This window comes from Mirounga leonina, unplaced genomic scaffold (assembly GCF_011800145.1).
Source record: "Mirounga leonina isolate KUSES-001 unplaced genomic scaffold, KU_Mleo_1.0 Mir_173, whole genome shotgun sequence".
Classification (NCBI taxonomy): domain Eukaryota; kingdom Metazoa; phylum Chordata; class Mammalia; order Carnivora; family Phocidae; genus Mirounga; species Mirounga leonina.
Window position 1 is genome coordinate 64,136,073 of NW_023270447.1, and position 12,909 is coordinate 64,148,981.

The 12,909-nt window shown below is 43.9% G+C and overlaps 1 protein-coding gene across 14 annotated transcripts in view; it reads right to left on the minus strand.

The window, feature by feature from the left end:
• MACF1 (microtubule actin crosslinking factor 1) overlaps nucleotides 1-12,909 on the minus strand; it is a 324,108-nt gene that overhangs the window by 163,142 nt on the left and 148,057 nt on the right. For 4 of the 14 annotated variants that reach the window (XM_035018966.1, XM_035018973.1, XM_035018969.1 and 1 more), the window contains exon 1: nucleotides 11,750-12,835. The exons of 2 other annotated variants lie outside the window; for them this stretch is intronic. In XM_035018966.1, coding sequence (XP_034874857.1) covers nucleotides 11,750-12,739 — 990 coding nt within the window. In that variant the 5' untranslated portion in view covers nucleotides 12,740-12,835. Of the gene's footprint in view, nucleotides 1-11,749; nucleotides 12,838-12,909 lie in introns of those variants that run through there. 8 more of the 14 variants (XM_035018968.1, XM_035018974.1, XM_035018967.1 and 5 more) reach the window with 5 other exon arrangements.

Consider the following 12,909-nt stretch of genomic DNA (forward strand, 5'->3'; position numbering starts at 1 on the left):
TGGCTCTTAGAGGAAGAAGGAGATCAAAGACTGGCAGAACTTCAGATGACAACTCCAACACAGATTCATTCTCTTTGGTAGTCAAAGCGATGCAAATTAAAACGACAAAGAGGTCATTTTTCACCTACCAAATAGGGAAGGTTTTTTGTAATGATACTATCAGTACTGGAGAGAATACCTAACATGGATTCTCAAACAGCACACTGGTGAGAGTGCACGTGACCTAACGCCTCCAGATGGCAGTTTTGAACAAAAGTCTTAAAACACACATGTACTTGATAGGAAACCATCAGAGATACATGCAAAAAAATGTTTATACAAGAATGCTTATCAAAATATGATAAACAGGGGCGCCTGGGTGGCTTAGTCAGTTAAGCAACTGCCTTCGGCTCAGGTCATGATCCCGGGATCCTGGGATCAAGCCCTGCATCAGGTTCCCTGCTCAGCGGAGAGCCTGCTTCTCCCTCTGCCACTCCCCCTGCTTGTGCTCTCTCTCTCTAAATAAATAATCTTAAAAAATATGATAAACATTACAGCAAAAATTACAGAGCTTCAACTCTAATAAGGGATTGATTGGTTACAAAGTAAGAGCACATACACATGGTAGAATTCTCTGTAGGACTTAAAAGGGTATGCTTTAAAAATTTCTTAATGACATTGGAAAATGATCATATTTTATGAAAAGAAAAAGAACACAAACAAAATAATATAAAAGTGGTTTTGTATAAAAGATATACTGAATACCTAAGTATATAGTCATATATACAGATATACACATATGTACACATAAGGTATGTGACAAACGCATATACGTATGTGAGAGTAAATAAGGCGAAATAGAAAGACACCAAACTAGTCATCACAGGTATCTCTAAGTGGTAGCATTAGAGGTGATGTTTCTATTTTGCAAATTTTCTATGTCATGTGCATTTTTATAAGAAAATAAACAGTTATTTTACGAACCCCCCCAAATCTAGCACAGGAACTACTTTAGAGAGAGGGCAGTGTGGGAGAGAAGTAAGTGCATGCCTTTGGTTCCATGCAGACCTGGGCTTGAATCTCAACTTCACCAACTGTAAGCTGGACCTCAGCCATAACATCTGTGAAATGGGAATAATACCTACTACCTTTTCTCAGGATTGCTGTGATAACCAATGAAATTATAAGTAAAGCACCTCGTCCAAACACAAGGCTATGTGCAACAGAGTTCTGTTTGCTCTTCCTTGTATGGATGTTGGTCTTCATTCAATTCCTACTCCCACCTAACATTAAATGTTATCTTCAATTACTGGCTTTTATCATACATTTGATTTTATCTCCCCTAGACTGTAGGTTTCCTGAGGAGCCAGTCCCACATCTTAATAATCAGAATGATCTAAAATTCAAGAGCAGTCCCTACGAGGGAGAGCTCGTCCACGTGGCATGTTCAAGCAGAAGTGGGGATGTTGTGGAAGAAATAACTTCCAACTCTGAGACTCAGTGACCACAGAGCTTCCATACATCACCCAGTACACCTAGTGCTGTGCTGGTCACATGTTGGACACTTAACATGTTTAATTAATAATCACTTAGTGTAAAAATAAAACAATAAACAAATATTTAAAAAAATAAACAAATGTATTTTGGGGTAAGGCCCACCTAGAATTCTGAGACACACTACTTTTTTGACAGCAAACTTACTTAATTAGTAAATTCAAAACAGTGTGTAGTATAAACAAACAAGTTTGAGCTAAAATCAACAATGGTTGTCTCTCCTGGAGTGGGACTATGGATAATTTTCTTTTTACTTTTCTTCAGACTTTAAATAATGAACATATTTTACTTTTATAATGAAAGCTACAAAATAACCTTTATCAATAAAAGAATAAGCCTTTGAATCAGAGAGACATGCATTTGAGAGGAGGTATTTACCAGGAACGTAACCACAGGCAAATAAATTATCTAAGTTCTTGCACCCCATCTTCCCCATATTTGAAATAGAACAATAACTTTCTCGTAGGGTCATTTTAAGGATTAAATAAAGTGATGTAGGTAATGTGCCTAAGGAACGTGCATTTCCTTTTTATCAAAATAAAACAGCATGCTGGGGCGCCTGAGTGGCTCAGTCTGGTTCAGCGTCTACCTTTGGCTCAGGTCATTATTCCAGGGTCCTGGGATCAAGCCCCACATCAGGCTCTCTGCTCAGTGGGGAGCCTGCTTCTCCCTCTCCCATTCCCCCTGCTTCTGCTCTCCCTCTCTCTCTCTCTGTCAAATAAATAAATAAAATCTTTTTTTGACAGAGAGAGATACAACGAGAGAGGGAACACAAGCAGGGGGAGTGGGAGAGGGAGAAGCAGGCTTCCCTCTGTGCAGGGAGCCCGATGTGGGGCTCGATCCCAGGACCCTGGGATCATGACCTGCGCCAAAGGTAGATGCTTAATGACTGAGCCACCCAGGCGCCCCAAATAAAATCTTTTCTAAAAATAAATAAAACAGCATGCCCAGCACAATTTTGGGGCCAGGTGTTTTGGGCAGGGAAGGCACAGGCATGTCAGTAGAACACCTGTCTCTCAGCTGTCTCCATCAGTGTGGCACTGTGAAAGGAGTATCCTCTCTGGTGGTCAGTACAAGGGGGGCAGTCAACAAGGCATTTCCAAGTCTCTGAATACAATTTACAAACTCAACTCCTGGTAGATAAGATTAAGTATCTGGTGAAGATACTCTAAATTCAGAAAACCACAGGGCCAGGAACTTTAACACTCCATTAAGTATACAAGAAAGCTGAAGACTACTAAATATTACTAAAGTGTCTGAAGAAAGACTATGGGAACAAAAGAGTATGGGTAGCCTGCATGGAGTCTAGAAAAGGAAAATCAATACGTGTTGCCTCCAAGACTGATGGCAAAACGGTGGTCTAACCAGTAGATTCCGGGATTCTCGTCCCCTTGACAGGTGCATTTCTACAGGAGAAATCAGGCTGCCAAACTTGGATGATGCCAGTTAGTAAGATCACCCTACAAATCTATCCTCTCTACCCCCGTCTCTTTGCTCTGATTCCATGTTCACTCAACAGTCTGTCCTAAAGCAACAAAATGCACTGAGTGGTCAGTTCAAATACTGTACCACTTGGCAGTTAATAACTCATATTGTAAATTAATTAATTTACATCAGTTAATCTCTAGCAAGTATGACCACTGTGAGTCAATCCTTTAAAACTCAGTCAACTCCAAGTACGCTGAAAAAACAACATACAGAGTTGCAAAGCGGAGGGCCCAACAATGGATCACGGTACCCAAGCCATCATCCTGTGACTCTGGTGAAAATAGCCCCCCCAGTACCAATTCTATTCCACTTCTCCTTAACACTTTGAGATGCTTATGTCAGTGGCTAGATACCACCCACCACCGACAGATCCCAGCACTGCCAATAGCCGCCTCACATACGTATTAAGGTGAAAACACTGTCAGGAAGAGAATATGCTGAAGCGAAAAGGGATAGAATTTGAATAAGCAAGAGGAAATCTGAGTATTTGGGTTCTTTATTCAAAAAAAATTTCCACTTAATTAGTTGGCATCGTATGTCTAATACAACTACAGTCAATCTCTGGTGGCATCCTATCTGCCAATCACAGTTATCTTGTGTATTGCACCGAAAATAGTTCAATGAACAGCTTACTTCAGATTTTCCACACAGCTATAATAAGACAGGGAAATGTCTGGATCCCTCAGGGAAAGGAAAAATACCCTGTTTGGATTCCGGCCCTTCCTAGACTGTGAACTGGATGAGAAAAATGGGATTATCATCACAACCATCTCAGTAATTAAATTGGGCTTTTGCCCATCTCTTCATGGAACGTTCACATGTGATGTGCACAGCGCTGTCCTTGGGGCTATGCAGACGCTTCTACCTTAATCTCCCAAATGCAGAAACCCGGCTTCAGTGTCAGGGAGCTTTCTCCCTCATCTGGATTTTTATTTTATTTTATTTTAAAGATTTATTTATTTATTTATTTTAGAGAGAAAGAGTGAGCGAGCACGAGCAAGCAAGGGGAGGGGCAGAGAGATACTTCAGCAGACTCTGCACCGAGTGTGGAGCCTGCCACGGGGCTCGATCTCATAACTCTGAGATCATGACCCGAGGTGAAACCAAGAGTCAGACAACCAACTGACCACACCATCCAGGTGCCCTGTCTCATCTGGATTTTTAAAAAGAAGCCATCTGGAGAGGAGGACAGCTTCAATACCATCCCAGAGACTATGCAGGTCTACCTGAATTCTTTCTTTTTTTTTTTAGATTTTATTTATTTATTTGACAGAGAAAGACAGCGAGAGAGGGAACACGAGCAGGGGGAGTGGGAAAGGGAGAAGCAGGCTTCCTGCTGAGCAGTGAGCCTGATGCGGGGCTCGATCCCAGGACCCTGGGATCACGACCTGAGCTGAAGGCAGACGCCCAATGATTGAGCCACCCAGTAGTGCCCTGAATTCTCTTTCAACCCACACTTTCCAAGCCCTGATTAATTCCTTCTCCAAAGTGTATTTAAAAACATAACGTGTTCCTAGTAATTCAATAAGTATTTATTGAACAACATCTCATCCGTGCCTAACATTATTCCAGGCACCATGGAAAACAACAAAAAAAGTCCAACACTATTTATTCATTCTGTTATTTCTTTGACAACCCCTCTATTCTAGGAGCTGTGGTTAAGTTCTTGGTATCTCAAAATAAAAAAGTCAAACACTGGGGTGCCTGGCTGGCTCAGCTGGTAGAGCACTGACTCTTGATCAGTTGTGAGCAAGTTCGAGCCCCCTGTTGGCGGTAGAGATTACTTAAAAAAAAAAAAAAAAAAAAACCATCTTAAAAAAAAAAGTCAAACACCAATTATTCCTTCTGTTGTTTCTTGACAATCACTTGGGCCTCAAGCCCAAGCCATTTAGCAATATGACACACAGAGGGATCAACGCTGTGACCGAGGTGAACAAGTAACCCAAACTAGCATTGCCAAGGAAGCTCTCTGAGATGACATTTATGCTGAGTTTCAAGATATAAGCAGAAGTTAGCCAGGTGAAAAGAGGGAAATAAAAAAAATAGACATGACTGCCTTGAAAGAATTTAGGTGATAGTTGCCCTATCTGGCTAAAGAAAGACTATCCCAAATATAAGGCCCTCCCCAATTTTTCCAAATGATAACAGATGGATGGAAGAGAGGAATGGAGAAAGGAGCTTTGTGGTCCTCTTGAATATATAAACTTTTAGAAATTTATTTACACATACACACCTTTAAAATTAAGCAGGTTATCTAATGCATTAATTTAGAATTAATGCCACTTACTGCGATGAGCACCAGGTGTTGTATGGAAGTGCTGAATCTAATATTACATTGTATAACTGGAACTTAAATAACAACTTTTTAAAAAAATTGAATTAATGCATTTTCTATTTTTACATTTCATAAAATCATGTTATTCAAACTCTTCACATGCATCTTTGGCATCAATGTCTTTTTCATCAATAAAGCTACTTAAAAAAAAACTAAAGCTACTTTTTGAGTGAATATTCTTAGAAAACATCATCTACATTTCTTAATAAGATTTCTGAGATACAATAGCACTTTTCTGGATCCATGTTGTCACTGAAGATTTTATCCCCAGCCACAGGAATCCAGTTGCATTACACTGAATTAGGTTTTTTTCCCTCCATTCAATCATTCTATTGGTATTTATTTATGGTTTCCATAATGTGAACACTTGCTGTGTGTTTTCTGTAAGTGATGTGAATGATTTTTTTAAGTTTTTAATGTGATTAAGACTTACTATATACAATACATTCAACACTTCAAATTAGGACACTTATATTCTCAAAAACAATATAACTAAAACTTTCTTAGGTTTTTTTGTCTAACCAGTTATGTGGGTTGATCTCTATGAAAGTTGATATCAATTGAACTCGCAGATGGTGACACAAATTCATTCATCCTTTTTCATGAACTGACTGTAATTTCACTGGGAGCCCAATAACAAGAAAAACTTTATAAAAAGTCAAATATAAAGAGAATCCCTCTTTTCTGAAGGCTAGTTTCTGGAGGGAAAAAAAATCTTACCTTGCATGTACCTTATGTGGTAAGTCCCATGAAAGAGTTATGCTGAAGGCCCCAAAGAAGCAGCCGTAAGAGAGTAACTAGTAATATCCAGCAGAGGATCTCAGCAGAATGAAAAATTAGGGGACGCCTGGGTGGCTCAGTTGGTTAAGCGACTGCCTTCGGCTCAGGTCATGATCCTGGAGTCCCGGGATCGAGTCCCGCATCGGGCTCTCTGCTCAGCAGGGAGTCTGCTTCTCCCTCTGACTCTCCCCCCTTTCATGCTCTATCTCATTCTCTCTCTCAAATAAATAAATAAAAAGAAAAAAAAAATCTTTAAAAAAAAGAATGAAAAATTAGTATGGGTTAGAGTGATAAAAAAAAATCACACTTAAACAAGTATGATTTAAACTTACCCTTGAAGGATGTTTTAGAATAGACAAAGAGAAAGAAGAAAAGAATTCTAGGTAGAAAGTGGATGTAAACAAAGACTGGAAGTTGAAATAAGTTGAAACTGGAATAGAAGGGTGAGGGGTTGACCTGTTAAGATAAGTAGGTTCAAAGGGAAAACTGACACAGGAGAGAAGGTTAGATAGATGATAGAGGGTTGGAAGGCGAGGCCCCAGAGTTTAGACTTTGTAAGTCTATGTAAGTCTCAGGGAATGGGACTAGATATAGTGAGCAAATAGACTTGATTCTCACGTCTTGAAGTTTCTAGCTGACCTCATCCCACGACAGGGACAGCATCGGACTGAAAACTTCCATCCAAGGAGTAGGTGAGGGCAGGTGCTGTCGTTCGTAACAAATGCCTGGCTAGTTAGAGGGCTCTAAAGGCAGCTGTGTTTATTACCAACACCCGAGTTAGGTAACTGTCAAGGGGTGCTGCTTTCAGCATTCAAATTCAGAGTCTTGGAGAGCTCTTGAGGGAATATGACTAGAATGGAAATCCTAGGTCATAAAATATGGGCATCCTTCAATTCTACTAACTATTGGTAAACTGCTCTCCGAATACCAGTTCCACTTGGTATATCACTTCCACACACAGGGGGCGAAGAGATTTTCCATCACGCTACACCCTCATCTGCACTTGGGATTTTTAGACTTCTTATTTTTTGATGGGTTTAAAAGGCTAACTTGTTTTGATATTTATATCTTTGATTACTAGTGGGAAAGGCATGTGTATGAGGCATCTGGGTTTCCTTTTTTGTGAATTGCTTATTCCTGGGTTTTCCCCTATTTTCCTATGAGGGTGTTTGCCTTTTTCTTATTTGGTAGGGATTCTTTAAATACTAATACTAATAACTGGCATTTATTGTGCTAATTCATAAAATTCTCAGAACTCTACAAGGTATATACCACTCTTATCCTCAATTTACAAATGAAGAAATTATATCACAGAGAAGTAAGTCGCCCCAAGGTCCACTGCTAGTAAGTAGCAGAGCTGGAATTCAAACTCTGCCAATCTGGCTCCACTACATTTTACAGATTCTGAATATTAATCCTTTTTCAGAATATGCATTATACAATAATTACCACTATTTTTCTTAACTTTCCATTTGAAATGGAAAATTTCAAATACATGCAAAAAGAAACTGAATACCGTAATGAACTCCTCCTAGGTACCTGTCACCCAGTTTCAACCATTTCAACTCATAGCTAATCTTGTTTCATCTGCACTCCGCCCACTTCACCCTCCCCTGTTATTATGAAGCAAACCCACACACATGGCATTTCTTCCATAAACACTTCAGTAAGCATCTCTGAAACATGAAGACTGGTTAAAGTACTCTCTACACCCATCATGGGGCTCAAACTTAGAACCCCAGGATCAAGAGTTGCATGCTCTTATCGACTGAGCCAGCCAGACACCCCAATAAGAAAGGCTTTTTTTTTTTTTAATTTAATTTTGAAGTAATCTCTATACCCAAATGAGACTTGAACTTAACCCTGAGATGAGGAGTCACATGTTCTACTGACTGAGCCAGCCAGGTGTCCCTAAATCATGAGGACGCCTTTTAACATAACCATACCACCATGTTATATTTAAAAATTCATGATGATTCTTTAGAAATAATACTTTGAAAAAGAAAAAAGCCCTTTCTTAAATAAAGCTCTAGCTTTGACTTTAACTGCTACATTCATCTAATAGGATCATCTGATTAATTTTGCTTTCTTCTTGCAATACAAAGCCAGTATTAGTAAAACAACTCCCTATAATTAAAGAGGAGAAATGGGAAAGGGATACTTGTAAACTGAAAAGGCTGAGCCCAGAAAATAATATACCAACCAATTTCCTTCTCATCACTCCTAGCCCCCAATGTTATCTTACTATTCACTGTGGGGACTCTAAGGTTTCGTGGCAAGGACACTGGTATACAGCCAGATTCTTCACTCGACAGAACCCTCCGACAGTGTGGACAGGAGACTGGCATGGGAGCCAGGCCAGGGAGGGGGAAGGGATTTTCAGTAATTTTCCTTGTTCCAGTAAGCCAGGTATTGTGGGTATTGATGGCAGCTGGGGGGAGGGAGCCCTCCTGAGAGAAGGTCTGTGCCTGACACTCCCACCCAGCTCCAAATCCCAGTCCACTTATTCTGAAAACCATTTCTATTAGCTGGTCCCTGTCAGCCTATCTCGGTGTTAACTACTTCCTGACAAGGGAAGTATCAACTATCGCAGGTGAACAGGAAGGTAGACCATTTGTCTTCTCCTATCTAAACCCCACACTCAGCAAGGATCAGAATCAGTTCCCATTTCTCTCTATCCTGAAAAGAAACAAAACCCCACTGCCAAGTTTGTCGCGCCACAGCCTGGTCCCAAGCCCGACAACACACCCTGGGCGGATCAACGGGAGAGACGATGCGGCCTGAGTTCCGCCAACGACAGACAGCACTCTGGAACCCGAATTGCTCCCGGAGGAGGGTTACTACTCTGACATCATTAAAAGCAAAACAAGCGCCAAAGAGCAACCACAAAATCAACTCCGTGGAACTGCCGGCTGCCGGGCCTTCAGGGAGGTGCTGCAGTGTGAGCAGCACTGCCCTTCTGACCGCGTGCCCCCCCACGGCTCCCACACTCCACAGACGGAACCCCACTCCTGTCACATGCTCCCGCCTCGAGTCACAACCCGCATGCTACAGGAGGCCTGTCTCCCTGGCTGCTGTTGTCCTGGAGGCCTGGGAGCAGCCTGCTGGTAAGGGAGCAGCTCCCTCAAGACAGTTCCTGTCGGAACCAGGGAGGGTTTCAGGCCTCTTGGCCTAAAGGACTTTAATTCTGAAGGGACTAAATGTTGAGAAGTTACTTCTTATCTGTGACACAGGGTGCTCAGTCTGTGGTCCCTGCCTCACACGATGGACACGGAGCCTCAGAAATGTTATCAGCTGGGGCGCCTGGGTGGCTCAGTCGTTAGGCGTCTGCCTTCGGCTCAGGTCATGATCCCGGGGTCCTGGGATCGAGCCCCACATCGGGCTCCCTGCTCGGTGGGAAGCCTGCTTCTCCCTCTCCCACTCCCCCTCCTTGTGTTCCCTCTCTCGCTGTGTCTCTCTGTCAAATAAATAAATAAAATCTTTAAAAAAAAAAAAAATGTTATCAGCCATCTGAGCTGACACTCAGTCACTGAGTTTTTCAGCCTGGGCTATAACTGAGTGGTCTGTCCGTGTCTGCTCTGAAAGGGTGGGGGGGGGGGGTGCCCAGAAAACACCACACACCAATTTGACTCATACTGAACAGCCAAAGAATCACACTGCTATCAATACTGCTGAACTATAGATCATGGCCCGAAAGGTTTCTCCTACCAACCTTTTCCTTAAGACTCTGCACAGGGTTGTTCGGGCCCTCCCCTTCTCAGTGTGGAGATTCCAGACTAAAAGTGCCATGGTCACCTATGGTCCATTATCTAGAATTGATTTCCACTAGGAGTTCCTTAAAATTTGACACTCCAAACTTTCTGACAATCTCACGCTCAATTATAAGCATGTTTCCTAAAACATTATGGTGCCTCCAAACTTCAATGCCAATGGTATCAAAAGAGCAATCAGTTCAGCAAAACTGCTCTGCATCCATTCCAAACAAAGATAAGAGCTCAAATACTCATACACTCCACCCCAGCAGCCTCCACTGCTTTCCTTCCCAACTTCTCTCCCCCCACCCACCCCACCACCACACACATTCTCTACCTACCGGGGCCTCTTGCCCAACCATATAATAAGTATTTTCAATGGCCACATGTCCCTCTAGCTGTTGGGAGTTTCTAAACTCTGCAATAACAAAGGGCACTGACATGAGCCTATCCGTGGAGCAAATTCATCCCCACAGAGGACGTTTTAAGCACAGATCAAGCACAAGAGACTGTGTCTCTACTCGGCCTCATGCTGTCAGGTGGTAACGGGGCACCACCATACATAGGCCACATCCCTGCTCTGCAAACACCAGGGCAGGTGGCCACAGCCAGAGCAAGGAAAATGCCCTACTTCATCTCCCACCTTTTGCTGCTCTCATTTCCTAAAGTTTTTATTTCTTCTGCTGCAGAAGCTGACATGCCAACAAAAGTTCTTCAATCACTGGTGATTTAAAACTTCAGTCAGGGGCGCCTGGGTGGCTCAGTCGTTAAGCGTCTGCCTTCGGCTCAGGTCATGATCCCAGCGTCCTGGGATCGAGCCCCGCATCGGGTTCCCTGCTCGGCGGGAAGCCTGCTTCTCCCTCTCCTACTCCCCCTGCCTGTGTTCCCTCTCTCGCTGTGTCTCTCTCTGTCAAATAAATAAATAAAAATCTTAAAAAAATAAATAAAACTTCAGTCACCCACACAATTACACACTTACATGCCAGACCCTGGGCTGGGTCCTCTTCCTCCCTCAGTGTCCAGATCTCTTGAATGGCTACCTGCTCCTAGACCTAAAAAGCATTCACAGCACCCACCACATTCACCACGGCCACCTATGCCTCAATATATACCACACAAACAAAAACTTGTTAAAGTCATAAACAAGTCCAATCAGAACACAAACTTTTTCTAGCCTTGAACCTTCAAACTACCTAACCCCCCTCTCTGGATTAATCTCCAGATAATTCTGTGTGCCTCTCCTCTGATGCTTGAGTTAGGAACCAAAGGAGGATCAGCCCTCTCCACCTGTGCGAATATTGGAGGGGTGTTGTCATTAGCAGTGTCCCCGCAGGAGTAGGATTATATCAGCTCATAAGAACATCACTCTCTAGGGAAGAACAATCACGTTGGTGAGAACTATCTCACCCCGAACCCCTTCAACACCCTCCACGCCTTCCACCCTCACTTAGGAGATGCAGCCAGGCCTCCCCTCGTCCTTTCTACTACACCACAACTCCCTGCAGCAGAGAAGCTGATAAACAGACCTGCCTGAGAAAGTTAAGTGCTACCTAGCACTGCACGTTGAAAGATAACTCCACCAGATAGCTTGAGCAATTATGCTGCGTGGTTACCCGGAATCAGGGATTCCCCAGAGACAACAAAAGACTTGGGTTCAAGCATCAAGGGGCAGACCTGAAATAGACTCCGTTTGCCAAACCCAGTCATTAACTCTCGGTACGCAGCACAGATAAGCTTGAGAAGAAGCACCAAGATCCTCACTGTTTAGCACACTCCACTTTAACAAGTTTGAGGGCCAGAAATCCAAACGTGAACGTAGCCCACCCGCCTCCTCCACACCCCACAATGGGGTGTGACTTGCCTCCAAAGAAAGGGTGCCATCCTCTTCCGAGAAGGATGTGGAGCTCTTTTCAGGTTCTGTGTCTCTAGGTTGGACCCCATGTAAATGTGGCCCGTCACTGCCATAGCCAGAGGAGGAGGGCAAAATGCTCGCAGTCCTGCCGCTGATGGATAAATCACTCTGAGAAGTAGGCAGTCTTAGACCCTGGGGGGGCACTCGACCCATGTTGGGGGCTTCTGTGCGTCTGTGGCCTCTTGACGGGTCCAGCGGGGGTGAAGGAACAGAAGGCTCTGCAATCCAGGAACCTGTGTGAGGGGCACTGCCAAGAGCCGTGGTTCCTGCCCCCACACGCCAGCCCTCTGAAAGGTGGTCTTGAGCCCCTGCAATGGCAGGGTGGTCTGTCCTGGGGAAAGTGCTGCTCCGAAGTCCAAGCGGAGCCCCTCCTTTCCCCCCTGCAGTCTCCCCTTGCAAAGCCAGCAGCACAGCCCTGCTGCTGCACGATGCTGGCCTCGGAAATTCCACCAGCTGGCTCACTGACTTCTCACAGTTCCTTTCCGCTGGGTTATCTAGCAGGTGAGCGATGACAGTCATCCCCTCTTCCAGGGAATCCCAGACCCCTCTGGCAACCGATGACTCATTCTCTAACAAAAGGTGAGCAGTCTGGATCTCCCCTTGAAATCTCTCCTTCACCTGCACGATCATCCCCTGGTCGCCCACCCCTGAGCTGGGGGCCGAGTTCCGAGGCAGTGAAATGTCTGGGCGGGGATGCTCTACCCCTCCTGCTCCTTCCTCCTTTTGGAGACTCACTGTTAACTTCGGTTGGGTTTCCGTCTCTTCAATGACTCTGGTTCCTTCCAAGCGTTCTTCCTCATGAGACACCTCTGGAGTAGGGGTTTTCTTCCCCCTCCACTTCCTTTTGAACCGAACCCTTTTCTTAGGAGATATGGGAGCCTTCTCAGGAATAGCTAGTGATTCTTTCGGCTCCTTAACACAGCCCAGTGAATTTCCCATCGCCTTCCTTTCCTAATCTCATCAAAAACGCAGCTAAGCCAGTCCTGGTATCCCAGAGAAATCCCAACGTTGGCTTCATCGGATTCGATGCACATTTAAAAACATGCACTATGCCGGCAATCCCTCCAATTCTTTCTCCCTCCCTCCCCGCCTCTCTGTCTCTCCCAGCC